The 26,064-nt window shown below is 45.5% G+C and overlaps 1 protein-coding gene across 2 annotated transcripts in view; it reads right to left on the bottom strand.

The window, feature by feature from the left end:
• Nucleotides 1–372: 372 nt before the first annotated feature.
• Nucleotides 373–26,064, bottom strand: part of ZNF185 (zinc finger protein 185 with LIM domain) — a 54,107-nt gene continuing 28,415 nt past the window's right edge. For both annotated transcript variants that reach the window (XM_045996544.1, XM_045996545.1), the window contains 8 exons: nucleotides 22,496–22,693; nucleotides 11,682–11,879; nucleotides 8,955–9,065; nucleotides 8,130–8,210; nucleotides 6,063–6,134; nucleotides 4,352–4,454; nucleotides 3,594–3,692; nucleotides 373–2,636 (listed from right to left, as the gene is read on the bottom strand). In XM_045996544.1, the coding sequence (XP_045852500.1) occupies nucleotides 3,594–3,692; nucleotides 4,352–4,454; nucleotides 6,063–6,134; nucleotides 8,130–8,210; nucleotides 8,955–9,065; nucleotides 11,682–11,879; nucleotides 22,496–22,693 (862 nt within the window). In that variant the 3' untranslated portion in view covers nucleotides 373–2,636. The remainder of the gene's footprint in view (nucleotides 2,637–3,593; nucleotides 3,693–4,351; nucleotides 4,455–6,062; nucleotides 6,135–8,129; nucleotides 8,211–8,954; nucleotides 9,066–11,681; nucleotides 11,880–22,495; nucleotides 22,694–26,064) is intronic.

The following is a 26,064-nucleotide window of genomic DNA, read 5'->3' as shown; positions in this document are numbered from 1 at the left end:
CCTGCTGAGCTGGGAGCCCCATGCGGGACTCAATCCCAGGACTCCAGGGTCATGACATGAGCTGAAGGCAGTCGCTCAACCAACTGAGCCACCCAGGTACCCAAGAATGCATTTTCTGAAACCGGACCTGTCCACAGGCAGAATGAGCTTCTCCTTCTGCCTCCTCCTCACCAGCTTGTGCTCTCTCTTGATCACTCTTTCTCTCTCATAAACAAACAAACAAATAAAATCTTTAAGGAAAAAAAGAAGAATGGCTTCAGGTAATAGGAGAAAACAAATTACACCAGCAAATACACCAAGTTAGTACACTCAAAGAAAGAAAACCTTAACATTGACAACATTGACACTTGTAATATCTCAACATTTATTTTAATCGTGTACATTATTCTGGGTTAAGCAAATATGATTAAAACACTAGACAATTAAAAAGAAGCAAAAATATAATGCAAGCACATCTCTTAAATATGCAGAATTCTGTGTCTTTTTAAAAATGAAAGAGGCTGTTTTGAATAGAAAATCAATATTGATTTTACAAGCTTTCTTTCAATTTCTTGCATATTGACTCTAAAACCCCTTTAAAGGCTAAATGTATCTTAAAGGTGGAGAAGTCAGGCTATCTTGGAGCTCTTTATCCTGTACTCCATCAACTGACTCAGGGTTGGTATGTCCCCCAATAAGGAGCAGCCTTTCTTTCTCTTTTACTCATTCATTCAACACCTATGTATCAGCATCTCCTAAGAGCCAAGTCCCATCGTGTGGGCTACACTTGAGTAATACCAGCTCACATTTAGTGTTGGTACATGACATTGTACAACGTTTCTCCTCCAGTGCAAATCTAATGCACATCTATGCAAATCAATGGAGCGTTCCCCTCCATCATTTGGTGGGAAGACAAATCCACCACCCAGTGTGCACAGGACTCACAAACTGGAGAGAGATGGAGACATTTTCTAATCAAATCAAGAGAAGAGACACTCATTTTTCATCAGAAAAACTCACAGTTTCTTCCTTCTCTCAAGGACCTTACACAGGGATGCTGGTCCCAAGGGCAAAGAAGCTTAGTTGAACGCAAGCAGAGTCATGGATGGGCCTGCAATCTGTTTAGATAACCAACATGTTTCTGTGTTCTAGGCACCTGGGACCCCAGTAGTTGCTGATATCTTGGGATAGTCTGTAGTGAAAAATAAGTTACTGAAGGCTCTGGGCTCAGATCGGTTAGCTTACTGGGGTTTCCCTGCATTGACAAGCTCTTCTTTAGGAAGGTCTGTGAATCAAATCTCTATCCAACAGAGAAATCTGAGTTCAGAAGAGCATCTTAGTTCAGAATTGTTTTCATGGAAAGGGGAGGAGAGGGAGGGAGGGCTGTTTGGCATTTGTGGCACTTTATGGGGAGACGTAGGATGCCCAGAGGAGAAGCATGATTTAATACTTTCCTGTCTTTGTAAGAAGAGTATGCCTCAGGGGAGGCCTGTGGAGGGCAGTGTTACCTGGTAAAATGAGATACACACAGTGCCCAGTACACAGTCACTACTAAATCAATGCTTGGTATTGTGCTCATTGTTACTGAAGAGAACATGGGTTCTGGAGAGAGACAGCAATGGATCCAAACAATGCAATGACCACCTTCCGAGCCTCAGTATCTTCATCTGTAAATTGGGGACAAGAATACCCTCTGCATAGGATTAGTATGAGAATTAATGCCATCCCTTTGTGACAATGCCTGGTATGTAGTAAGGCCTTGAGAAATGTTAACAACTTTCCTCCTTTCTTAATCCTTCTGGAGTCTATACACCCTAAAACCTACTTTAGAAGATTTCCCTGTAACTATCGGGAATCGAGGGCAAAGGTATTAATCAATTATGAAGATTCAGACACAGATGTTTCTTTGGCCAGTGGCCTCCTAAGAATCACATCCTATGGAATTTAAACTTAACTGTGTAGATTTTCTAATACATGTCCACATGCTTACAGGAAAAGAAAAAACCCTCAATTTATAGTGAAAAGTGGGAAGGAGAATATAATTAAAATCTGCTGTATAATTCAGTCAAAAGCAACAAGCTACTTTTAAACGTGTATGGAAAGTTAAAAAAATTTATATATATATATAAAATACATGCCAATCCCTAGCATTCAATGTTGCAATTTACCCACCAGACATCATCAAAGATCTTCAACCTGGCCCCTCAGAAGCTTCAGGGGATCTCCTGCTCTCGACTCCCAAAGATAAACTTAGAGCTGTGATGCAGAATGTGGGTTTGCTCTCTGTCCCAAAAGTCAGGACACACTGAAACCCATGCTCCTGCCTATTGTACCAGGCCACCTAAACTCATCAGGAGGCCAACCTGTCTTACGAAAGCTAAGATTAAATTCTTGTTCAATCCTTTTTTCTTGGGCCTGAAATAAGATCATGGACATAAAGTGCTTTCTAAGTTATAAAAAGCTACACACATAAGTAATTATCATAGCATCATTAAGATGCTCTACTGGATGTAAGCAGTTCAACTTGAGAGAGGGGCAAAAGCACAAAGAAATCAAATGGGGAGAAGAAAGTGAGGGAAGAGGAGCCAGCAACTTGGGGCAACTGGGGACAGCCAAACTTGTCCAGGAGTCATCAGCTTCTTCTCAGCTTGGAAGAGCTAAAAGAAAATAGTAGCAGCCATGAGATTGGAAATACACATCCAATCCAATAACCAGTCTGAAGTTCTTTGGGTGGTTGATGTTTCCAGGCATTCGGAGTAACAGGCCAGGTTAATGCATCTTCTAGAGAGAAGGCAGAACAGGCCTGTAGCTGGTGGAGAGCCTGATTGCTACTCATTCCCATTGCCTTCAAGGTAGATATTCTGCTCTGTGCTTCTAGCTGAGGAGGTGCTAAGGAGAAGGGGTTGCCAGGATCTGGACTGGCAGCGTCCTACAGGCACCGGGCCCCATGCAGCTCAGACACTGGGGTCAATTCTGCTGGCTTTTGCATGCAAACCTGTCTTCAGGCTGTGTTGAAAATGCAGTCCGGAGGCTGCCTAAGCAGCCCTTCCTGGTTAGGCCAGCCACAGGATGGCACCATCCCTGCCCACACATACACTATCCTGGCCTTTACCTGCTGCTGGTCCCCCACCTGTATCTTGTTTTATTGAACATCTTGGCTTTTGAGTCCTGATCTGATGCTGTACGCGAGTGGAGGTAGCCCAAGGGAATGTAGCAGAGAGCCCTGGATTTGAACTCAAAGTCCTGGGTGAGGTCCTGAGTCTGTCATCCAGTAGCTAGGTGTTTCCCCAGGCCCTTCTCCTTTTTAGGTCTCTATCTGCTTGCCCTCAAATGAGGCTAACAACACAGGCCTGGCCAGCATCCCAAGATAGCTGGAGGGCTCACCTGAGGTGGTTCACGGAAGGTGCTTCTTGAGAGGAAGAGACCATGACCCCTGCAACTTAGAAGTATATGTGGGGAGGGTGTTTATCTGTGCCACCTAAAGCTTCAGAGTCTCATAGGGCTTCCCCAAACATAAAGGTTAAGAGAGATAAGAATATTCTGGGTTGAGACTCGAGGAGAGACCAGGGCACATTTCTTCTCCCTAATAAATTTTCTGGCTCCTTGGCACCCACCTAGAAGAGCTTCTCATAGCATTTCCCGCAATGGACAGTGTCACGGTGGATGAAGATCTGATCCAGGAGCTCGCCCATTGGTTTACTGCAAATCCCGCACTGGAAGAGAAAGCAAGCTGGAGGTCAACATGCAAATGAAGCAACGGAAATGGGATCACACAGTAGCTAAGCGCCCAGGTTTCAGAAATGGGCCTGGGTTTGAGGCCCAAATCCACTCCTTATTAGCTGGATGAGCTTGGGGAAGTTTCTGAGTGTCTCTTTCTTCATATACAAAACAGGCACAGTGGCAAGTTAGCATGAGGATATAGTGAGGTCGTCAAACTGGGGTCACACACAAAGGAAGTCATTGCTGTTATAGGAGGGCTGTGGGAATTTAGTTGTGACGTTTAAGGTCCAAAGAAGGGGATATGAAAATCTAATAAAAGGGAAGGCTATCATAGGAGTATGCCTCTGCCGTCCTCATGACTCTTACACCTGCCACTCTAGTGGCCACCTACAGAACAAGAGTGGCCAGCTATCTGCAGCAGGCCTTCTTGCAGTCGGTCTTGAATAAGAGGAGTCATGAGTCTCCAGGTGTCTGGGTCTCCAACGATCTCCAAGACTACCCTGTGCTGAGCCTTCTGCTCATTCAGCTCCGAGTCCTGCCAAGCCTCTGACATGGAGCACAATCACACAGAGAACAAGCCTTGTTTATACTCTTTGATCCAGAAGGCTCCCTAACTCTGGACCATGTTAGCAGCACCGCCCTTCTTCCTTACCTTAAAGCAATAGTCATGGCAGCAGATGCCAAGATGCTCTAGGGTAATCTTTGGACAGTCTCTGATCTCCTGGTTGCAGTAAGTACAGATCCTTCCACTTATTCTGTGAGATGAAAAACAAGACCTTGGCAGTCAGGCTGGCATGCAGACTACTGATGTGACTAGACGCCCAGACACTCAGCCTGCCCTCTTTTTCTGTAGTGTGCAGTTGGCTGGACTGGATCTCAGCGCACAAAAGACCCTCATGATATTTCCAGAAGGTGGTCATGTATCTTTACCCTACTTGCAATCATATGACGACCGGAAGACTTCCTGGTATGATTCTTACTCCAGGCAGCTTGCCTCTCCCTGACCCCTTGCTTAGCATCCTGGGGGCACTAACCCCCTCTAGAACAGAAAGACCCATGTCTTCCTCTACAGGAGACATGCCCTTGTATGCCGTTCCTGGCCCCCTGTCTTGATGGCCCTTCTCTTCATGCCTGTGACCAGTAAACCTGCCTCGCAGATCCTATACTCTTGAACCTACCCTGCCCCATGATACTCCAAGGACCATCACAAAGACAGTGTGGCTGCAGATCCACAGATCCTGCTGGGATCTCATGTTGAAGTTCTAGAGACTAACTTCTAGGTTGCACATCTCCCCGCTTTGAGGATCCTTTGTTCTTGAGAGTCACCCCTGCCTTTCTTCCTCAGAGAGAGCCTGACGAAAGTGCCTGCCTGCCCTGATCCTTCAGGTGTAAACTGGGAGTGCTTTCTTTTAGAGATTTGAGTATGCTTTTGACGGGAACTAGGGGTGGTGCTACCAACCTGAAGCCACACGGGCTCCTCCCTTCAAGGGCCCAGAATTACTGTGAGCATCTCAGGTTTGGTCCCTCCTTCATGCTCTTGGCCCAGGGCTCAGTCTCTTGACAGTGTTGTTAAGGACTCCTTCTTTCCTCAAGACCCTGCCCGCCCCCACCACGTATTTTGGCATTACCAGTTTCAGCGCACAGGCAGATAATACAGTAGAAACCTCCCTGACCTAAGAGTGGTTATGGACTTGGGGTTTTGTCCTGGCTCCGCCACTCACTCAGTGTGTCACACATGGCACATTGTTGATTCTTTCCAGTCTTGTTTCCTCCACTGTGACCTGAACGAACTGCAACTCTAAGAGTCCTTTCTCTTCTGTTTCAAGAACTGCGGAATAGGACTTCTTTATCATTACGAGCCTCCTGTGACCACTGTGATCTAGTGACAGCTTTTGAAACTCCTGAATGGGACTCTTTCTGCAGCTTCATTCAATTCAAATGAATGGTTCTGTCTGGCTTTTTGATGACAGCAACCCAGTTTTCTTAATTTTCCACCCAGCACTCCCTTTTGTAGTTTAGCTTTTTAAAATTTCTGGTCATATGTGCAGGTTTCTCAAGTGATCATTTATGTTCTAATCCCAAGGGCCTCTCCTGCTGACATGAGCTCCCCAGCCTTTCAGACACCACCATCTGCCTTCAGGAGCCCTTTGAGCTTGCCTTCTGATCTTAGCTGGGTTTCAAGGTCACCATAAATGTGACATCTCAATAAGGGAAGCACCATCCAAGGAGTGGTGTGAGAGATCTGCAAGTGGACCAGAAGCAGTCAAGCAGAAGACAAAAGCAAATGGACTTAGTGTGGAAATGTCCCTCGGTTGTTTCTTCTCTACAGACCTGAGAGCTTCCTGGTAAGATAGCAGACTTACCTCTCAGAGTCCAGAGAGCTGTCACACGCAGGTTTCCTCTCCACGTCACATGAGTCTCCAGTGTTTCTCATACTGCAGAGAGTGTGATGGGGAAGAGGAGGGCAGAAGATGGGAGCAAGATGACTACCACAGTCATGAGAGGAACTGCTTTGCTGATATTATTAACCTTGCGGCCACAAGCTGAGACATGACTCTACATGACCTGCCATCATCTGTTATGCTGAGTGGCAGGGGAAGCTTTGAACTTCATGCCAGGGAGGCATAATTCTCTTGGAGAAGAGCCTTTCCAGTGGGGGGCAAAGAATGCCTGCCATGCTGAAGAAGATGACAAGAGGAATGGCTGCAATTCATTGGCCAGGTGGATGAGATCAGGGCTTTTCTTCCCACATACGTGACTGCCTTACAATGGGACAGTCACCAGGAGTCCACTCATAGCAGAAACCAGGCATTAGGAATGGAAACAAATAAAAGAAGGAAACATTCTAACATACTACCTATGCTTGAGTTACAGGGGGGGATTGAGGAGAAGGGTTTTTTCCCTTTTTGTATCTTCATTTTTCAATAATATGACTTTTGATAATAAACATAAATGGTTTTTTAAAAAGCCCTATTGCCAGGAAAGTGTGACTAGCTACAAGCCACAGGACACACTTTAGTGATACTGCCTTTCTCACAGGACCCATGTGGTGGCCTTAAGAGGTAGCCAGAAAAACGGCTGTGCAGAGGTTAAGTGACCTAGAATAAGCCATGAGCTAGAATTTCATCCCAAGTTCTGTTTTGTTTTTGTTTTTAGCACTAAGTTTATCTCTAAGCTTCCTGGAAGGTGAAGCAAAAGGGGAAATCACCCTAGAATATACGATCTTCCAATAGAGAAACTCTACTGCTTTCTTCATAAGATACAACATTTTAACTGAATGTAAAATTGAATTTTAAAATAAATTTAATTGTCAGACTGTGTAAGAATTAAATTTAACGCAGTGGTGGCAATGGGAAAAGAAAAACCAAGAGTACAGTCAAGTGACACTCACAGACGCAAATGCTAGATGGCAAGGAGAGCTCCCTGAAAAAAAAAAGGGCCAGAGAGACAGAAAACAGATCAATGGTGGCCAGGAGCTGTGGTTGGTGGTATGGGGGGTTGCTAATGGGTATGGGGTTTCCTTTTGCGGTGGTGAAAATGTTCTGGAATTGGATGGTGTTTATGGTTGCAAACATGGTGTTTGCAATGTACCAAACACCACTGAATTATATACTTAAAGAGTGAATTTTATGAGGCAGGAGTTGCATTTCAAAAAAGTTATTGACAAAAACCACCCTAAGGAGTTACAGATGAAGAAACTAAGGTTCCGGAAGACTGAGCATCAAAAATGACCCAACCAATGGGGTCAAGCTGGGGCTTGAACTTGACACCTATGGTCATTATTCCACAGTACCAGTGAAAGCTGGTTCAGAATCCCCAGAGGCCCGGTCCTGAAATAAGGCCAGGATGTTCCTGTTACTAAAATCTTCATCCTAGTAGCGAGATGATGTGTCATAAAAAAAAAAAAAGACATTCCCAGAGGAATGCTGTCTCCGTGCGATTATTTTTTAACTGAAGGTGGCATGAAGGTATCTTTCAGATGATGAGTGAAAAGTTATGCACATATCAGGACCTGCAGTCAAGGGTGTGTTCCAACATGTGCAGTCAAATGTGAGGCATCCTAGCATGCTGGAAAAAGCGTGGGAGCTTGAGAGAGGAGCCCTGAAACACAATGGAATTAACTAGGTAAAAAGTTCCTAAGGGCCTCGCCAGCTCTGTAAAGAGCAATGCTCTCGGAATTTTACTACAGGAAGTTTGTCTACCATGAAACAAAGCCAGACAGAAAGAGACAGCACTGAAGTGGGGTAGAGGATGAAATTAACAACAGGCACTGACTTCGGTAAAACAGCTTGAAATTCATAAACCATGACTGTGGGCAACTCCATCATTCACCCATTCAACAAATGATTACACATACACAACCCTGGGCCAAGCCCCAGAAGAGCTACTGAGGATTCAGGATCATGGAAAGATTTGGGACTCGCTCTTACCTGCTGTAGCATGAAGACACCGGCCTCCCAGAGGATACCTCACTAGCATTCATGTACTCCTTCACAAAGAGAATCCCTTTGCTGTAGAAGGAGCACAGTAGGACAGAAAGAGGTATACTGAGAGATGCCAGGGGACAGGGCCTGGCCCAAAGGAGGGGTCCAGGGCTGGGAGAGTTCCCGCCTGGTTTGAAGGAAGGGAAGACACTTATGGCAAATCCCCGGAGGAGAAGTGCTGATGGGCTTTAGCCACCACCAGGCAAGGAAAATGGCAAACAGGAGCTGTTGCCCTACTGAGCCCACCGTGGACTGGGCTGAAACTGAAGCCTGTGGGTTCAGCTTTCTGTGTGCAGGTTTGAGAACCCTAGAAAAAAGCTTTTGGAGTCAATGTCAATATGCTTTCTTTGTTCATGCAGATCTCTACACTATGGGAGGCTTGTCCCCCACATCCCCAGTCTCCAGTACAGTGAACTTTCCATCCTTCTGACTGCATTTTCTTTCCCTTCTATCTGGAGCAGAATAGCCTCAAAGCTGTAGACAGACTGTTGGTCCTTGCCACGGTGTGTGAATCTCCACCAACAATCTAATCTCTCCCTATCTCAGTCCTAGATAGGTCCCTGGCAACATTGGACATCTGCCTCATGTTGGGCTCACCATGGCCCTGAATTTGGCCTGTATCAAGCTGGCTTGATGTTGTCACAGGGACCTCTGATTTCGCTGCCCCCCTCCACTTCCTCAGCCTCCCTGCAATAATGGGATAAAAACCAAGTTCTTTAGCTCTAGGGAGGATAGAGCCCAGAGAACACTTTCCAGGCTGTCTCTTCTTACCTGGATGAACTGGAGTCCAATTCACTTGGAGAGGCTGGGACATAAACGTGAGGCTGCTCAGGAGAGGCAGTGACGGTGACAGTGACCACACACCCCGAGGGCTTTCTTATCCTGAAGGAGGGAAATGGAGGGGTGAGTGTGTAAACATTGAGAGCTGACGTCTTCCAGCATCAAACAGGATTTGGGGGGCCTACCCCGAGACTGCCGCTTCAAGGGAGTATAAAAATATGCCAATGTGTTGAAACAACCCATGCAAATCATTGAGCTTGTGTTTTACAAGGTTCCTAAGATGAGTGGGTGGAACCCCTTCCTTTACAGGTAAGGAAACCCAGGTGAAGGCCTTGACCTGTAACTCACCTGGCTTGAAGAGAGTATGAGGACTACCAGGGCTTTGACAGACACAGTCTGGCTCACCTCATTGCTGGATGAGACAGCCCCTTCCTAGGATCAAGCTCGACCCCCTCATACTCCAGAGAACTCTTTGGAGAAGAGAACACCAAGGGAGAGAGGAATAAATACAATTGGGCAGCACTAAAGAAGAGACCTGGATGCCCCTCACTCTAGAAGGCGTCTGCCATGGGCAAGAAACTGACAGGAAGGACGGCCGGCCGGCCTGAATTTCCCTCACTTGGCTGTACACACAGCTGTTGGCCTGCGATCTGACCTCCTAGCTGACTCACAAGGTCTTTTTCTGACCAGGCCTTTACCTGCTCTCATTCTGCCCTCTGTAGGTCAGGGTATTCTGCTGGGCACTGCCCCCCCGCCATTGTGTGCCATCCCCTTTACATATGCCCACTCTTCCGTGGCCTTGGGACAGCTCTATGGGCACACACTGTCCTGGGCTGAATTTGGCTTCTTTCCAACACGTTGCTGCTCAGACCCACCTCTGGCCTGGGCTCTGGAGCCACTGGGGCCACTCCCTTGCTCGAGAATCCAGTGTCCAAGAACACAACTAGTTTAACGGTGAGGGGGTAACAAGCATCGTCTTGCATTTGCCTGGCTCCCCAGTCTCACCTTCTCAAACTCTGTCGCATATACCTGAATCTCTAGCCACACTGACTGATCTGTCCCGTACCTTTGCACATAACACCACCTTCTCCTCTGGGAAGCCCTTCTGGAGCACTTGCTCTCGCCCTGTTTCCTTGGGCCCCGTCATCCTCTGCCTATTCCTATGTCACCTTATGGTATAGGAATGAACCACAGAAACTGGAGGAGGTGGATTAGCTGGGAGGAGAGGCCCCATGGGAACCTGGAAAGACAGATAGGGGATAAAATACAAGGCCAGAGAGTTAGAGAAAAAGACTTCGAGAGGAAGGCACAACTAGCAAGTGTCTGGCATCCTGTGCTCCACACCCAGCAGAAGAGTTGAAGGGGCAGTAGAACCGAGAAGGCAAGGTAAGAAAATATCCCCCGGGGATCCTTCTATGACTGCAATGTGAGCAATGACAGACTTCCCCCAGGTCAGGTAACATCCCATCTCCCTCTCAGTCTCCTCCTTCTAGTCTACAAGGCTACACCTGCCCACCTGGTGTCCCTCTCCATCCTCGCCTCACTTCCCGCCCTCCAACCACAGAGCCCTTCTTCCAGTCTCTTCTCCTCGACTCCCACTCCCGTCTTGGTCTTTGTACGTGCTGCCCACTGGTGTCTTCCCAGGTCCCTTCCAGTCTGGCTCCTCGCTATGCTTCGGGTCCCTACTGCACTCTCCCCTTCTTAGCAGAAAAGCTTTCCCCAACCATCCGAGCTACAATACCCCCTGTCCTGGCCTATCTCCATGAGAGGACCCAGTTTCCTTCTTGTCTGGGCTTATCACAAATGGAGAGGCAACAGATACAGCACAGCGGTAAGCAGTAAAGGCTCTGGACTCTGCTTCCTAATCCCTGTTAAGCCACTGCCTGGCTGAATGACGGTCGGCAAGCTAGTCAACCCTCATCTGCTTCCGTTTGTGTTCTTTAGATCTGAGATAATAACAGTACCTCCGCTATACGGTTGGTGTGAGAATCAAGTGCACAAGAACAGTGCCTGCAGGTGCATAATGGCTATCATTACGGTGTTACTGCTCTCGTGTTTATTTGTTGGTGCACCATGTGCTCCCTGAGGGTGAATGGGCAGGGCCCTTCTGTCCCTTCTTGTTCCGTGCGTATGTGGCTGCTACCTACAACTGGCTCACAGGAGATACTTATATACGGTCTCTAGGCCCATAGCTCTTGGTTCTTTCCAAACTCATGGCCACCTTGCGGAAAGATCTCCAGAGAGGAAAGGGAGCACCGTGTTGCCATGAAAGCCACGCTGGCTGGCAGTGATGGCAGTGGACGGGTTCATCCCACATCTTTTCTCTCCTGGGAGCCCCATTCAGAGTGACACATCGTCCTCAGAGATCCTCCATCTCCATTAATGGCAGGGGCGTTCCATATCCTCTCCTGACCCAGGTTTTCCTGCTCTGAATGGCTGCCAGAAAGCATGGTACTCTGTGCACTTTCTTTGTTCCAGGCTTCGTCTAATAGATAGGATGCAATAGCTCCAGATTGAAGCCCAAGAAGACCTATCCCTGGGGCATTCGTTGCTGGTCACCTTCCCACTGCCTCCTAGCCACTCACACCTGCAGAGAGTAACAGATTTGCCAAACATGTTAGAGTTTGTTCTGCATGGTGGCACATCAAAAAAAAAAAAAAAAAAAACCAAAAAAACACACCTGGGCTGTAGCAGGGCCCAGCACAGCATAACCCTTACCTGCTGGCCTGGCTGTCCAGTTCCACGAGCTGCTCAGGTCTTCTGGGGCTGCTCTGTGGCTCTGGGGTCCGGGGGGATGCAGGCTGCTGGGAGGGTGCAGCTGGGTCTCCCTGGCCACCTCTCAGGGCTGCGGGCTTCTCCTGCCAGGTCTCTCCCACCTTGGCAGCCACATTCTTCTCTTCAGAACCAGCCAACGTGCTGAGGAAGAGTAAATACCCTTATGGAGCAAGTGCTTTGGGACCAGTCCTCCTTTACCCAAAGCTTGTTGATGTTACCTCCTGTGGCCACAGTGGGCTCCTCTTCCAGAAGATGGGGAAGAGAAGAGCCCAGTATGGCCCCCACCACACAGAGACCAATCTTCCTTGTCTTTGGGAGAACCCCAGGACTACTGATCCCTTCCCACTTGACAGAGTCTGTGAGAATACACGATGACTTCAAAGAGGTTTTGAAAGACAGTCTTTCTAGCTGGAAACAAACAGTGGTATTCCTGTTCCCGTTCTCCCACTGCCATCTTTCTTTTCTCCAAGACTTCCCCATTCCAGTTCATCTGTCCTGCCTAAAGAGCCTCAAGCCATCTGGTCTTCTCGCCAGGCCCTGGTGCTCAGAAGAATTAAGAACACAGGCGGGGCACCTGGGTGGCTCAGTGGGTTAAAGCCTCTGCCTTCGGCTCAGGTCATGATCCCAGGGTCCTGGAATCAAGACCCGCATTGGCTCTCTGCTCAGCAGGGAGCCTGCTTCCTCCTCTCTCTCTCTGCCTGCTTGTGCTCTCTGTCTGTCAAATAAATAAATAAAATCTCAAAAAAAAAAAAAGGGGGAAAAACTGTCAATTAAAAAAAAAAAGAACACAGGCAGCCCTACAGGGGCCTAGCTCTCCCAGAAGGAGCTTCTCCCCTAGGCTCCCCTGGCGGGCTGGGTGAGGGTGACAAAAGAGAAACAGTATCACTTTGCTCGCTAATTTTCAAACAGGCGGGTGACCCCACAATAGGTCACCAACACTCAAAGACTCCCAGCCAGACCAGAAGTGTGTGACTCAGCCCCATTTGTGATTCTCGCGCGCCATCTGCTGGACGGCGTGGGCAAGACAGCAGCTTAAAGCATGCCAAGATCTATCTTGCCCAGGGCAGCCATTTTCCCTATTGATGGTCACATCTCCCAGGGGACACCTCCGTCGGAGTTCTGGGCTGCAGGAAATGGCGACGCACGTGGATGCACACATGCTGAAATGTGCAGGAGCGCAGCACACACACAAGCAGGCACATTCATATTGTTGCGCCAGCTTTGTTTTCACAGTTGGTAGTAATTTGTCCTTTATTGCTAAGTAATCACAGCTATTATTATGAGTCAATCGCATTTTCATCCCCTTTTTACAGATGAACAATCTCGGGTGAGGGTCCCTTTGCAGCTCATAAATGGCAATCAAAGGGCGCCTGGGGGGCTCAGTGGGTTAAGCCTCTGCCTTCAGCTCAGGTCATGATCCCAGGATCCTGGGATCGAGCCCCACATCAGGCTCTCTGCTTGGCAGGGAGCCTGCTTTCCCCTCTCCCTCTGCCTCTGCCTGTCACTCTCCCTTCTTGTGTTCTCTATGTGTCTGTCAAATAAAGAAATAAAATCTTTTTAAAAAAGACCCTTCTCAACCTCAGTTTCCTCCCCCACAACAGCCAAACATGGCAGAGCTGTCCACACTTATTCTTGTGACTTTTCATTCCTTTTCCCTTGTCAACTCCCCCTCGAAGCTACTACTGCTTCCCAATATCCCAAATTATCTGTGCCCAGCACCACTATGTGGTCCTTTAGGTCCAGGCACCCACTGGGGGCTCTCCAGGATCTCGGGGATCTCAAAAGCAACCATCTGAAACTGAAAAACGTAATTTGAATGCTCTAGATATTTTATCCAGGTAGATGAACCTTGGAGACACCACAAAGGCAGTTTCTCCTTGGTCCGCCCCACCAAACTCAGTCTACAGTCTCCATAAGATTACTATTAGGACAAAAAACTTCCTTTTTTTTTGAAAGACTTTATTTTTATTTATTTGACAGAGAGAGAGATCACAAGTAGACAGAAGCAGGCAGAAAGAGAAGGGAAAGCAGGCTCCCCACCGAGCAGAGAGCCTGATGTGGGGCTCCATCCCAGGACCCTGAGATCATGACCCAAGCTGAAGGCAGAGGCTTTAACCCACTGAGCCACCCAGGTGCCCCAGGACAAAAAAACTTCTTAAAAGCTTCCTTTACAAATATTATTAGGAACTATTACCCTTCATGTTGATCAGGTAACCTCAATTTGTCCCATCTGCCATAAACACAACTGTCATAAAAAAAATAAAGTGGGGCAAAGATGAGAGCCAACACTTATAAAACCAGCGAGTTTTGTGGCTGGGTGTTTATAACCGACTCATGCCTGAAAATTTAGAATTAAAGTCATGAGATCTCTCTTTTTCTGTCTGTCTCTATGTTTATGTATATATATATATGTTATATATGTGTAATTTGTTCCTATCTCTGGAAAGTATACCAAATTAACTTACAAAGTCCCTTATCCTCTATTCTAAATGACGCAGAGATAAATAAGCACTTATGCAAATTAAATATTCCTGAGACTTTCATAGAATAAATAAATTCTAAATTTTGAATGTAAAAAACCAGTATTCTTATAAAAACTAACCCAAATGTTTTAAAAATTCAAGTTTAAAACATTTAGCTAAATCTTTGGCAAGCAAGACTGTTTAACATTCCTAGTTTAATAAGAACAGCTATGTCTTGTGAGTTATCAACCTCACATATGATATAAGCATGTATTTTTATTCTACTTGAGTATAATCTTCCTAAACTCAATGGATTTACTAGCCCAGTAAGCTAGTATTACATCTATTAGATGTTCAAGATTACAAAAAAACATTTGCTTTTAATCAAACTGTCATTATTCTGATAAACTCTATTTCAACAGTAACTATGTTTTATATGTCAGCTTAAAGATAGTTTCTAAGATCTTTTTTTTTTTAAAGATTTTATTCATTTATTTGACAGAGAGAGAGAGATCACAAGTAGGCAGAGAGGCAGGCAGAGAGAGAGGAGGAAGCAGGCTCCCTGCGGAGCAGAGAGCCCGATGCGGGGCTCGATCCCAGGACCCTGAGATCATGACCTGAGCCGAAGGCAGCGGCTTAATCCACTGAGCCACCCAGGCACCCCTAGTTTCTAAGATCTTTTTGGAAATTTAAAACCTTACATTCATGCTAAATTAAATTAACAGATATTCCCTAAATACCTAGATAATTTCAAAGTAAGAAAAAATAGTGCAACATTAGTTATTAAGCCTAAGTTTAAGTTTATATACCTTTTGCTGCTTATTTTTTATAGTATGGAGAGGCTGTAGATAGATTTCTTGATAAAGTTTTCATTTGTCCACACTGAAAAATTATATTATAAAAATAATATAACTGAAAAATTTTATGAGATATATATTCATAAGCTTTACTAGTCTACTGTAAAATGCTGGTATATGATAAACAGTTCAAAATGATCTACCTCCTACTTTTCTTTGCAAAACAGAAGTTACATTATTAACAGTTAAAAATTATAATCAATATGTATAAATGAGACTACTAAAAATAATAACAGCAAAGGAGAACAACTTTGGGGTTTTTTTTTTTAAAGATTTTATTTATTTATTTGACAGAGAGAGAGAGATCACAAATCGGCAGAGGCAGGCAGAGAGAGAGGGGGAAGCAGGCTTCCTGCTGAGCAGAAAGCCCGATGCAGGGCTTGATCCCAGGACCCTGAGATCATGACCTGAGCTGAAGGCAGAGGCTTTAACCCACTGAACCACCCAGGCACCCAAGGAGAACAACTTTGTATGCAAGGTATTCAAATCTATTTTTGTTATATAAATATATATTTTGTTATAATATATTTTTGTAAATATAAATATATTATATATAAGTAATATATTTTTGTAAATATAAGTTTTGTGCAGTTCCCCAAATTTTGCAAGATGAAAGGTAAATGGACATTTTTAAAATTATAAAAGATTTATAGAAATTTTTTTGTTGTGGTTAAAATTTACTAAAGTTGAATGAGATTATATTTTCAAAAAGAACTCTAGTATCAAATATTGTATGATATAAAACTAAAATTTGGCTTTCTCTCTGTTAAAATAAGATTTTCTTGAGCTGACTGTGTGGCTCAGTCTGTTGAGCATCTGACTCTTGCTTTTGGCTCAGGTCATGATCTCAGGGTCATGAGATCGAGCCCCATGTTGGGCTCTGCACTCAGCATGGAGTCCGCTTGGGATTCTCTCTCTCCCTCTCCCTCTGCCCCTTCCCCCAATAAATAAATAGAATCTTAAAAAAAATTTTTTTTGGCTAATTGGCCTGCTCTTAATAAAAGGTTACTGGTCTTTCTTTCTTCCTCAGTAATCTATTGTGAAAAATAATGAAGGGAAACCTCACTAAAATGGAGTCAGGAGGCCAGAAGTGAGAGTTCTCATGCCCTATCACTCCTTCATGCCCTTTGCAAAACCAATGGAAAGAAGCCTATGTTTTACTACTACAGAAAATCTTCCAAAAGGAATCTTCTGGAAGATTTTCTCCTCACCTGACAACAGCCAAGCCCACGAGAGGTTGTCACAACTCAGCTAATGAGAGGCCACTACATTTAGAAGTCCCAATTTACTCCAATGGACTTTTTGTTTATAACAAGGCCTCCCAATGTGTTTCCTTTTCTTCTATAAAAAAGTGTTCCTCTCCTTTGTTCTCAGACTTGGTTTTGCTATAGTTTTTGTGTCCTGAATTACAATTCTCTGCTATACCCAACTAAATCCATTTTGCTGGTAAAATAAATGCCAATTTTATCTTTGAGGGTAACAGGATCTAAAAAGCTAAGTTTTTATGTCTTATCAAACTAATGTCTTATTTTTTTGTTGGCTTTATCATGTTCTCAATTATTTTTAAAAGGCCTCAATTTTAAAAGAGCTGAGAGTGTTTACAATTATATTATGTTCTATGTTTACTTAAAATTTTTTGTCACTTTGATTTAATAACAAGTATTATTTCTCACTATTCCATAATCTTAATCAAATGTCCAAAATTCCTGATAACATTTGACATTTTGCCTTTCCCAAATCAAATCTGAAATATCTTTTACACCTAGAACTGACACTGGGATTTCCCAGAGGGCCCAGTTTGTTCTTTCACCTTTTAACAAGAGAAGTGGTAAACTAATTGTGTTTATTTAATTCTGTATAAATTTTATGGGTAGCACTGTCAAATCAAAAAATAATAATAATGCTGCGCCTTTCCTAAATTAAATTTTAAGGAGTAAAAGTTTAATGATAAAAATATTTCAGAAATTATATAAAATTCCTAGGGATTTGCTAGTGCCCTCACTATCCATGACATTTCTCAGAGTCCTGGTGCTGCCTTGCCCAATATTCAACAACAACAGCTCAATGTTATCAGTCACAATTTCAATTATTTTTAAATGTAACTTAAATATGTTCTTACTACCATATGTTTGTTCTCTCACAGCTTGAAGCTTTCCCTTTTAAAAGGGTCACTATTATTACAAAAGGGCCACTAACCTTTTAGAACAAGTACACGCACATGGGGAATTCTGGCTCTTTCAAGCGACTCAGGAATCCATTTCACCAGTTAAGTCATGTAAGATAGCCAACAAGTTTGGGATGCCTGGGTGGCTCAGTTGGCTAAGCATCTGTGTTTGGCTCGGGTCATAATTTCAGGGTCCCAGAACCCAAGTCTCGCATCAGGGTCCTTGTTCAGCAGGGAGTCTGCTTCTCCCTCTGCCTTCCCCCTCCTTGTGGGCACTCTCTTGCTTTCTCTCTGACAAATAAATAAAATCTTTAAAAGCAAAAGAAAGAAATCCAACATGTTCTTCCTCTATCCCCAGTTACAGTGTCCTTATCATTGTTGGTTTTCTGAAATGATAGCACTCATGAACTATAAAAATTAAAGCTTGCCGGGGTTCCTGGCTCAGTCAGTGGAACGCGAGACCCTTGATCTTGTGGTTTTAAGTCTGAGCCCATGTCAGGTGTAGAGATTACTTAAAAATGGAATCTTTAAAAAAATTAAAGTCTGCTAAACTGTTGGAAGAACTCAATCTCCCATGGCCTCAGGTTTTACCCTTAGCATCGAGTGTCCTCTGACCCTCTTCTGCTGGGTTACACCAATTCTCCCCATCTGAAATAGTATCCACCCAGGAGAAATCCCTATTTTGTCTGGGCTCTGGAAGAGTTTAACTTGGTTAATTCAGACATTCTAAAATAAAAGGATTTTTCCAATCCTCTGTCCACTCTCCCTTACAATTTTGCTGTTATCATTGCCTACATCACTGCAGTTCTCAGTCAGCCTCACTCTACACTTCCTGGAATCCCAGGGTGAGTTAAACCTTATCTACTAGTAGGTGTGCGTTGACTGACTTTCCTCCTGGTGTATGCCCAGACTGGGGTTGAGGGACTGCTTACTACTTTGGACTACTAGCAGAATTGGTCCTTAATCCCCTGACTCCCAAATTCCAAATGCCTCCCTTCCTGAGATGCTATGAGTGGCCAGAACCAAAGACTGGAAATAGAAAACCCAGCTGGTTCTAGAAAGAAAACTGTCTACAGTTATACCCAGCATACTCCAGGATGTGGACTACTAGGAGGGAAAAAAGGAAGGACAACTCATCCAGACTGGCCCAGGCAGAGCTTCCATCTGAAAGCCAGAACCTTGCCTCAGATGCCCTTGTCTGCCAATTTGTTTAAGTGTGCTTCCTTGGCTTGGCATCTCCATGGATGGGGCATTTGCTCTATTGGCTTCATTGCCCAGTAGCTGGGAGATAACCTGGCCACAACCTGGGCCAGAAGGGGTCACACACCCCACCATGCCCATGGAGCCACAAATATGGCTTTCTGACTTAACACTCCTCCTTCTGTCACTGTTCCCTCAAGTCTTATCAGTTGCCCAGTTCTAGGTTCATTATAGTTATTTAACAGTTCTGTCCATATCCATAACGACTACCCTAGTGGGAGCCCTTCATCTCTTACTTGGTGGACTGGAACCACTTTGTACCTCTTTTCCCTGCCTCCACTCTTCCCACTTCCAGTTCATTCTTCACACTGCCAACATAGAGATAACTCTAAATCACAACTCTGACCATATCATCACTCCCTTGCTTAAAACTTTTCTGGCTCGTATGTTGGAATGTAAAATGGTAGAAAACAACCACTGTGGAAGATAGCATGGCGGTTTCTCAAAACACATAAACATATAATTACTACGTGATCCAGCAATTCCATTTCTGGGTATATACCCAAAAGGACTGAAAGCAGGATCTCAAAGAGATATATGTACACTTATGTTCATTGCAGTATTATTCACAATGACAAGAAGGTAGAAGCAGCCCAACTGTCTATTGACAAATGAACGGATGAACAACATGCAATGTGTCTATATTACGCAATATTATTCAGCCTTAAAAAGGAAGGATATACTGACATATGCCACAACATGGATGCACCTTGAAGACATTAGGTTAACTGAAAGACGCTAGTTACAAAAGGACAAATACTGCATAATTCCACTTCTATGAGGAACCTAGAGTAGTCAAATTTATAGAGATAAGAAGTAGATTGGTGGCTGCCAGGGGCTGGGCAGAAGGGGCTGGGGAGTTATTTCGTGGGGGAAGTGTTTCAGTTTCGCAAGACAGAAAGTTCTGGAGATTGGTTGCATAACAACATGAATGTACTTAATGCTACTAAACTGCATACTTTAAAACGGTTAAGATACTAATTTTTATGTTGCATGAATTGTAAAACGATTTTTAAAAAAACTTTCCTGACTTCTCTTTGTCCTCTGGAGAAAGTCCAAGTCCTTGTTAAGGCATAATGATCTGACCATGCCCATCTGTGAACATGTGGCTTTTGTCCTTTATGAGATTGATACGGTGTGTTGGTGTCCCTAAGACCGCCCCCAGGGTCAGTGATTCACTAGGAGGACTCCCAAGACTCAGCATATAGTCATCCTCAAGGCTAAGATTTATGACCATAAAAGGATACCAAGCAAAATCAATGGAAGGAAAAGGCAGTGTTTTCATTATAGCCCAAGATTATTATTAGAGACTGGTCACATAGGCACTTTCTGCCTGGCATGTACCGAAATTCCCAACTCCCAGGAGGCAAGCAGAGATTCAGCATAAAGTATATTGTTTGTACTGGTTATCCAGGTGGTCAGCTTTATCTCTTATCATTTAGGGAAAGGTTCAAATAAGTGTAGAGAACCGTTAACCTTTTCAAGTTCCCAGAGGCATATCTTACCAGCAGCATGAACCACAGCCATATCAAACCTCCAGCATGCAACACTGCCAGCTGCCCTTTAGCGCAGGAGACTCTGCTTACCCCTGGAGTCCTCCTTCACCTTCTCATGAACTTCTCCAAGAGGAACATTAACTGTCACCTCTGTGAAGCCTTCCCTAATTCAATGAGGCCAACCAAGTCACATACTCCTACTATGCTGCCATTATACCTTATCCATACCTCCTTGAGGTCAGGGACCAAATCTTATTTGTCAGCATCCTCAGTGCTTAGTACATGGGCTAGGAGTCACGAAGTAAAATTTGGTTTAATTATAGAAGGTGTGGCTCATTAACTCACAGAAAAAACAAGAAGCCCACATCACTCTGCCTATTCCTTCCACTGCCCTCCAACCTGCATTTGCCCTCATCCTTCCCTTCCATCTCTAAGACAGAGCCATCTCCTTCCTTCCCAAGTCTTTGAACCCACCACCCTAAGCCCTTACCATAAATTCAGTGATCCTTCACCTTTGGGTCTGCTCCCTCTTCAAATATCAAACTCTCTTTACCCAGAGTGCATTTCCTCACATGGGCACATAAGCACACACTTTAGAAAGCCCTCACCATCATCCTGTAGCTGTATTTCTCTGCTCACCCATCCAATCTCCATCACTTCCTGGCCAACATTTTAGAAAGAGTTGTACACCTCCACCAACTGCACCACCTCACTGCCCACTTCTTCCTCATTCCATCGTTGTCTCTGCTCTCCCAATATGCCCCCTGCCTAAGGCAGCCATAGACTCCATTTTACCAAATCTGTGCACTTATTTAAGGGTCTGCAGTATACTGGAAAGGTAGCTCCGCCTGGCTTAGTTTCTATGATGGTACTCTTTCCAGGTTCTTTCATTTATCCAAAACTTTCCTTCTCAGTACCCCTCTTCATGTCCTCTTCTGCTGTAAGACCTTTCAATATGACTATTTAGAACTCTGACCCATCTGTCTTTCTCATTTTTACCTTTTTCACTGTAAAGACTCAGAGTTTTGGGGGGCCGATAATTAACATCTCCTTCTTTTAGATAAAAGAAGAATGGAAAATAGAAATAAATGTCAGCCGATGAAGCAGATGGCTTTACACGTAGAGCCAAAAGGAAGGCTCCCCTTGCATCCTTGAACCACAGGTCCTTACTCACCCAGCCAAGGCCTGGCTGGACAATCGGCCCTGGGGGCTTATAGACAGAAGCAAAGAATTCAAGGGGAACCTTCTTGGCTGTACATCTGAAGCCATCTCCTTCCAAATACAAGGAGAACTACTGGGCCAACTGGATTTATGTAGTTCCTATTCCTAATTTGGCAACCAATAAGCCATTCTTCCCCAAGAGAAGAGGAAGAGGAAGAGGAAGGGAGGCTAATAGTATAAACAAGAAACCAGGGAAACTCCATATTCATTAAACAAAAACAAAACTGACATTAATAATACTAATATGTTATATTCATCATGAACAGACCAGACATGACTTGTAGGAAGATTCCCTCCAGCTGCCATGTGGACAATCAGGCCAGGGGATATAAAGTAAGATGATACAGGAAACCAGTTAGAAAACTGCTCAGCCAAGGGAGAGATGATAAGGCCACAAGTCTTGTTGTCTTATAAAAGGTACAGATGAAGGGAAGTGGGAACCAAGGCTCTCCCAAAATTTTGGGATTGGTCAACTGGGTGGATAGTAACGGTTCCAAACTGAGAGACAGCAAGGAAGTTGGGGGGATGTGCTATGCAGAAATACGATAAAGTCATTTGAGTTATGCTGAATGTAAAGTGCCTGTAGGGATGTGGATAATGATGTCCAGCAGACTATTGAGTAAACAGGTCTGGGGCTGAGTGAAGATTATACTGGGAGATAGAGTGGATGAGGTTGCCTAGAAAATGTGTTATTCAATCTCAATCTCTCTCTCTCTCATTCCCTGATGGTGCCATTTTATACATACAAATAATCCTCATCCTACTTGGGACCCCATGCTGGGATGCCTTCCTGCTCCACATGTCAAAAATCAGCCAGGGCTTCTTACCTCTGGGGACACACAGCCGCTTCTATCACAGTCCCTATCCCAGCTATGTGCACCACAGGAAGCCCCTCAACACTGCTTCACACCTAGGGAGTCACGATCCCAACTCCACTCATGGGACAGGATTTTGAGCACCTGGTTGACTGAGTGCCAGGCACTGGCATGAACATGGGGTAAGCGTGGATCCCATCTAGGGTGCCTGGGTAGCTCACTTGGTTGAGTGCCCACTCTTAGTTTCAGCTCAGGTCATGATCTCATGGGTCATGAGATCGAGCCTTGCATCAAGCTCCACATGCAGTGGGGAATCTGCTTCAGGATTCTCTCCCTCTACTCCTCTCTCTCTGTCTCTGGGCGTGTTTCTCTCTCTAAAATAAATAAATACATCTTTTTTAAAAAGTGGGTTCTACCTGGATCACAGCCCTGACAAAGTTTCAGCTCAGGCAGGCAGGGGCCCAGCACAGCATAACCCTTACCTGCTGGCCTGGCTGTCCAGTTCCACGAACTGCTCAGGTCTTCTGGGGCTGCTCTGTGGCTCTGGGGTCCGGGGGGATGCAGGCTGCTGGGAGGGTGCAGCTGGGTCTCCCTGGCCACCTCTCAGGGCTGCAGGCTTCTCCTGCCAGGTCTCTCCCACCTTGGCAGCCACATTCTTCTCTTCAGAACCAGCCAACGTGCTGAGGAAGAGTAAATACCCTTATGGAGCAAGTGCTTTGGGACCAGTCCTCCTTTACCCAAAGCTTGTTGATGTTACCTCCTGTGGCCACAGTGGGCTCCTCTTCCAGAAGATGGGGAAGAGAAGAGCCCAGTATGGCCCCCACCACACGGAGAGTCTGTGTCCTCTTTGGAATGACCCCAGCACTACTTCTCTCCCTGCCACTGATAAAAGCAGTGTCCACTCACAGTAGACAAAGCCTGAACCTCTGATGCTTTTGCCATCGCCTGAATCTGGCAAGGAGAAAGTGGCTTCTCAGCTATCCCACACTTCGAGCTCTTTGGGAGATCTTTCTTCCTCCCTGGCCTCATGTCACACGTACACTTGAACACCGTTACCAACACCATCCCCACCGCGACCCTTCCAGCGTTGCTGTTCTTTCTCCTGGTGCCTTCTGCATGCCTTCTTCATGACCTCTATGTGTGATGGTACTATTACCTGGAGGCCTCATAGATATATGCTCAGTAGACCAAGGACACTGAGTCGGGTTATTGAGTACATAAGCCCAGCATTCTAGAAAAGAAAAATCTAGTTCATCATTACTTGGACCCTGGCTTAATCTGAACTCAAGCCTCACAACATCAGCAGCATGCCTGCAATTACTGGCAGGGCCACCCAGGGTCAAGAAGATAACACTACCAGTTACCTCTAACCCTGAGACTCTTTATTCATATAAGTTAATCCCATAATAGGTATGTTCTGTGCCTTCAAGCAGAAATAACAAAGGGAGCAATGTGATTCTTCAGCCTCAAGTGACATGAACCAAAATACCCTAAGCAGGAATAATAAGATTATTACCATTACCAGCTGCCCAGGAAAATCTGCAGGCAAGTAGATGTTGTCTCTCTCTGTGTTGCTTCTAACATGATTGTCTGTCCCAGTCCAGCTAGATGCCAAAAGTGGTCTTCTCAGATAATGCCAGTCCCTTAGCCAGCAGGACGCACCCACCACACCCGTACTTGTGACATACATGCTTGAATGAAAGACAAACCTAGAAGGCCCGGAGAGCTTGTTTCCTGCCTCTGTAAGCCCTGAACTAGCTTTGCCATGGAGTCAGTCAGAATCCTGTCCCATCTCCTGTCCTTCATAAAATTATGGTAACAGAGTTTGACATCATCAATTTGTGAATTACATCCAAGATTCTCTGCAAAGAGTAATTTGGGGGTCCACTACAACACAAAGACAAATGGATGAATAAGGTTTCTTTGCCTAGGCCTCAGTGCAAAGTCAATACAATTATAGGAGGTATAATCCATCTGGCCTATAAAAAGGAAATCTTAGTAAAACAGTCACAGGAGAGATGTCCCCTACGGCCCTAATGAATTGCCTGGAAGTCAAGTGTTTAGAGATAGGCAAAGTAATACTTCTAGCTGTAACTAGATTAAAGATTCAGTAGCCTAATAGAGCTTCTGTCTATTTTGCACACAATCGCACTGCCCACATGGAAGATAACACTCCCTTCCACTCTTACACTACCTCCAAAAGACTCCTCTGCTGGTAGATAATGGTTGTTCACAGCAAATACATGTGCTTAAGGTTTACCTGTTCCTTGTACAGAAAGAACATAAACGTGGAAACCCCAGACTTGCAACATAACAAAGAGGAAATCTCTATGTTTTAGATGTAAAAATACCAGAAGTTTGGTGGGGAGGGGATGAACTACTCTGTGTCTTATTAAAAGTAATCAGGTCAATAAAACTGTATAGGGGAACAACAGCCAGCCCTCATCCAAATCTAACATGCTTTGCCCTTCAGCTAACTTTCTTTTGACTTTTTTTTAGCTCAAATTTCATGCCAAGAGGAGACAGTTCCTTAGATAACAGTCCACCATCTCTTTGGTTTGCTGGCTTTCTGGATAAAGTCACTTTCCTTAGGCTAACATCTTGTCTCTCCACTTACTGGCCTGTCCCGCAGTGAGCAGAATGGGCTTGGAGATGGGAAACCCGCCCAAAGCCACATAACGTGTAAGTGATAGAGCTTCTACAGGATCTCCTTGCCCAACCCCATCATTCTTCCCCACACAACTCTTGGAAATTAAGCTGCCAGAACCCCAGAGCCCTACAGACAGATCCGCCCAGGTGGTCCCTCATGGACGGAGGATTGGCTGCCCTCCCGTGTGTCCACAGGCCCTGCCTCCGGGCAGCTCTGAAGATCAGTGGCCGGGGACAACCAAGGCCACGGCACCCCGCCAAACAGGCTGGGGCCACAGGAGCCCCTTTCGGTTCCTTGCGGGCACCGAGCCCGCCCGCTTTCAGCCGCCTCTGCCTGGAGTGCGCCGGTGGTCCACACGGGGTCCGAGGGGCCAGCGGCAACCCCAAGGCCGGTGACGCCGCCGGCTTCCTCCAGGCCCGCGGCGCCAGGACGGCGGGAGCCCGGGCGGCCCCGACGGGGCTTCCGGCCCATTTCTGATCCTCGCGCGACATCTAGCGCCCGGAACCAGCACGGCAGAAGGAGAAGCTACACCGGGACCTTCGCAGCCTTGGACAGCCATTTCGCTTTCAGGACGGTCACATTTCCCGATAGGCACTGCGACCCGAGCGCCCCATGCAGGAAATGGCGGTGCGCGCAGGCGCACACAAGCTGCGGCGCGCTCGCCCCGCCGCGCAGGCGCACACAAGACGGTGTCGCCCTCCACAATGGTGGGCGCGCGCCAATCGGAAGTGACGCGCGAAGCGGGCAGTGATTCTCAACCCAGACTGGACGTGAAAATAAACTGTGAGATTTTAAAGATTTGGGTGCTGTAAGCCACCACACAACAATTAAATCTAGGGGCGCCTAGGTACCTCTGCATGGAGCTCAGGAAGTTTTGTTTGTTTTAACTTTCCTAGTGATTCTCAAGTGCAGCCAGAATTTTCTCTATTGTCATATTGCATAATAAAAAAGAGAGATCCTGCCCCAAGTTTCGGGACTATTAGATGAGATCACGCAGACAGGGTGCTTTACACTTTAACTACCTAAGACTTACTGGTTCTGTATCTTGACAGTCCGCTTCACACAACAGATTTCATAAAATAACTTTTTGAAGTTCTTCCTGAAGTGTTGTTTTTAGAGGCTCTTCCATTGGAACTCAGCTTTGGCACTTGTAAGCCCTTGGGCAAGTTACTTAACCTTTCTCTGCCTCAGTTTTCCTAGCTTACTCATTTTATGGAGTTGCTGGAAAGATTGTAAAGCATCCAGCAGAGCACACTATAGGTGTCAGTTACTGTATTCACTTTGTTAACTGTCAATGCAATTTGAATCCAAAAAGCCACATAATAGGGCTTCATGCCTGATAGCTTACCAAAGCCCTGCTCTATCTATGGTCCCTGTCACTGGCTAGGCTTCAGCCACTCT

The sequence above is a fragment of the Meles meles genome, chromosome X (assembly GCF_922984935.1).
Source record: "Meles meles chromosome X, mMelMel3.1 paternal haplotype, whole genome shotgun sequence".
Lineage (NCBI taxonomy): Eukaryota > Metazoa > Chordata > Mammalia > Carnivora > Mustelidae > Meles > Meles meles.
This window is presented reverse-complemented; position numbering and strand designations above follow the sequence as displayed.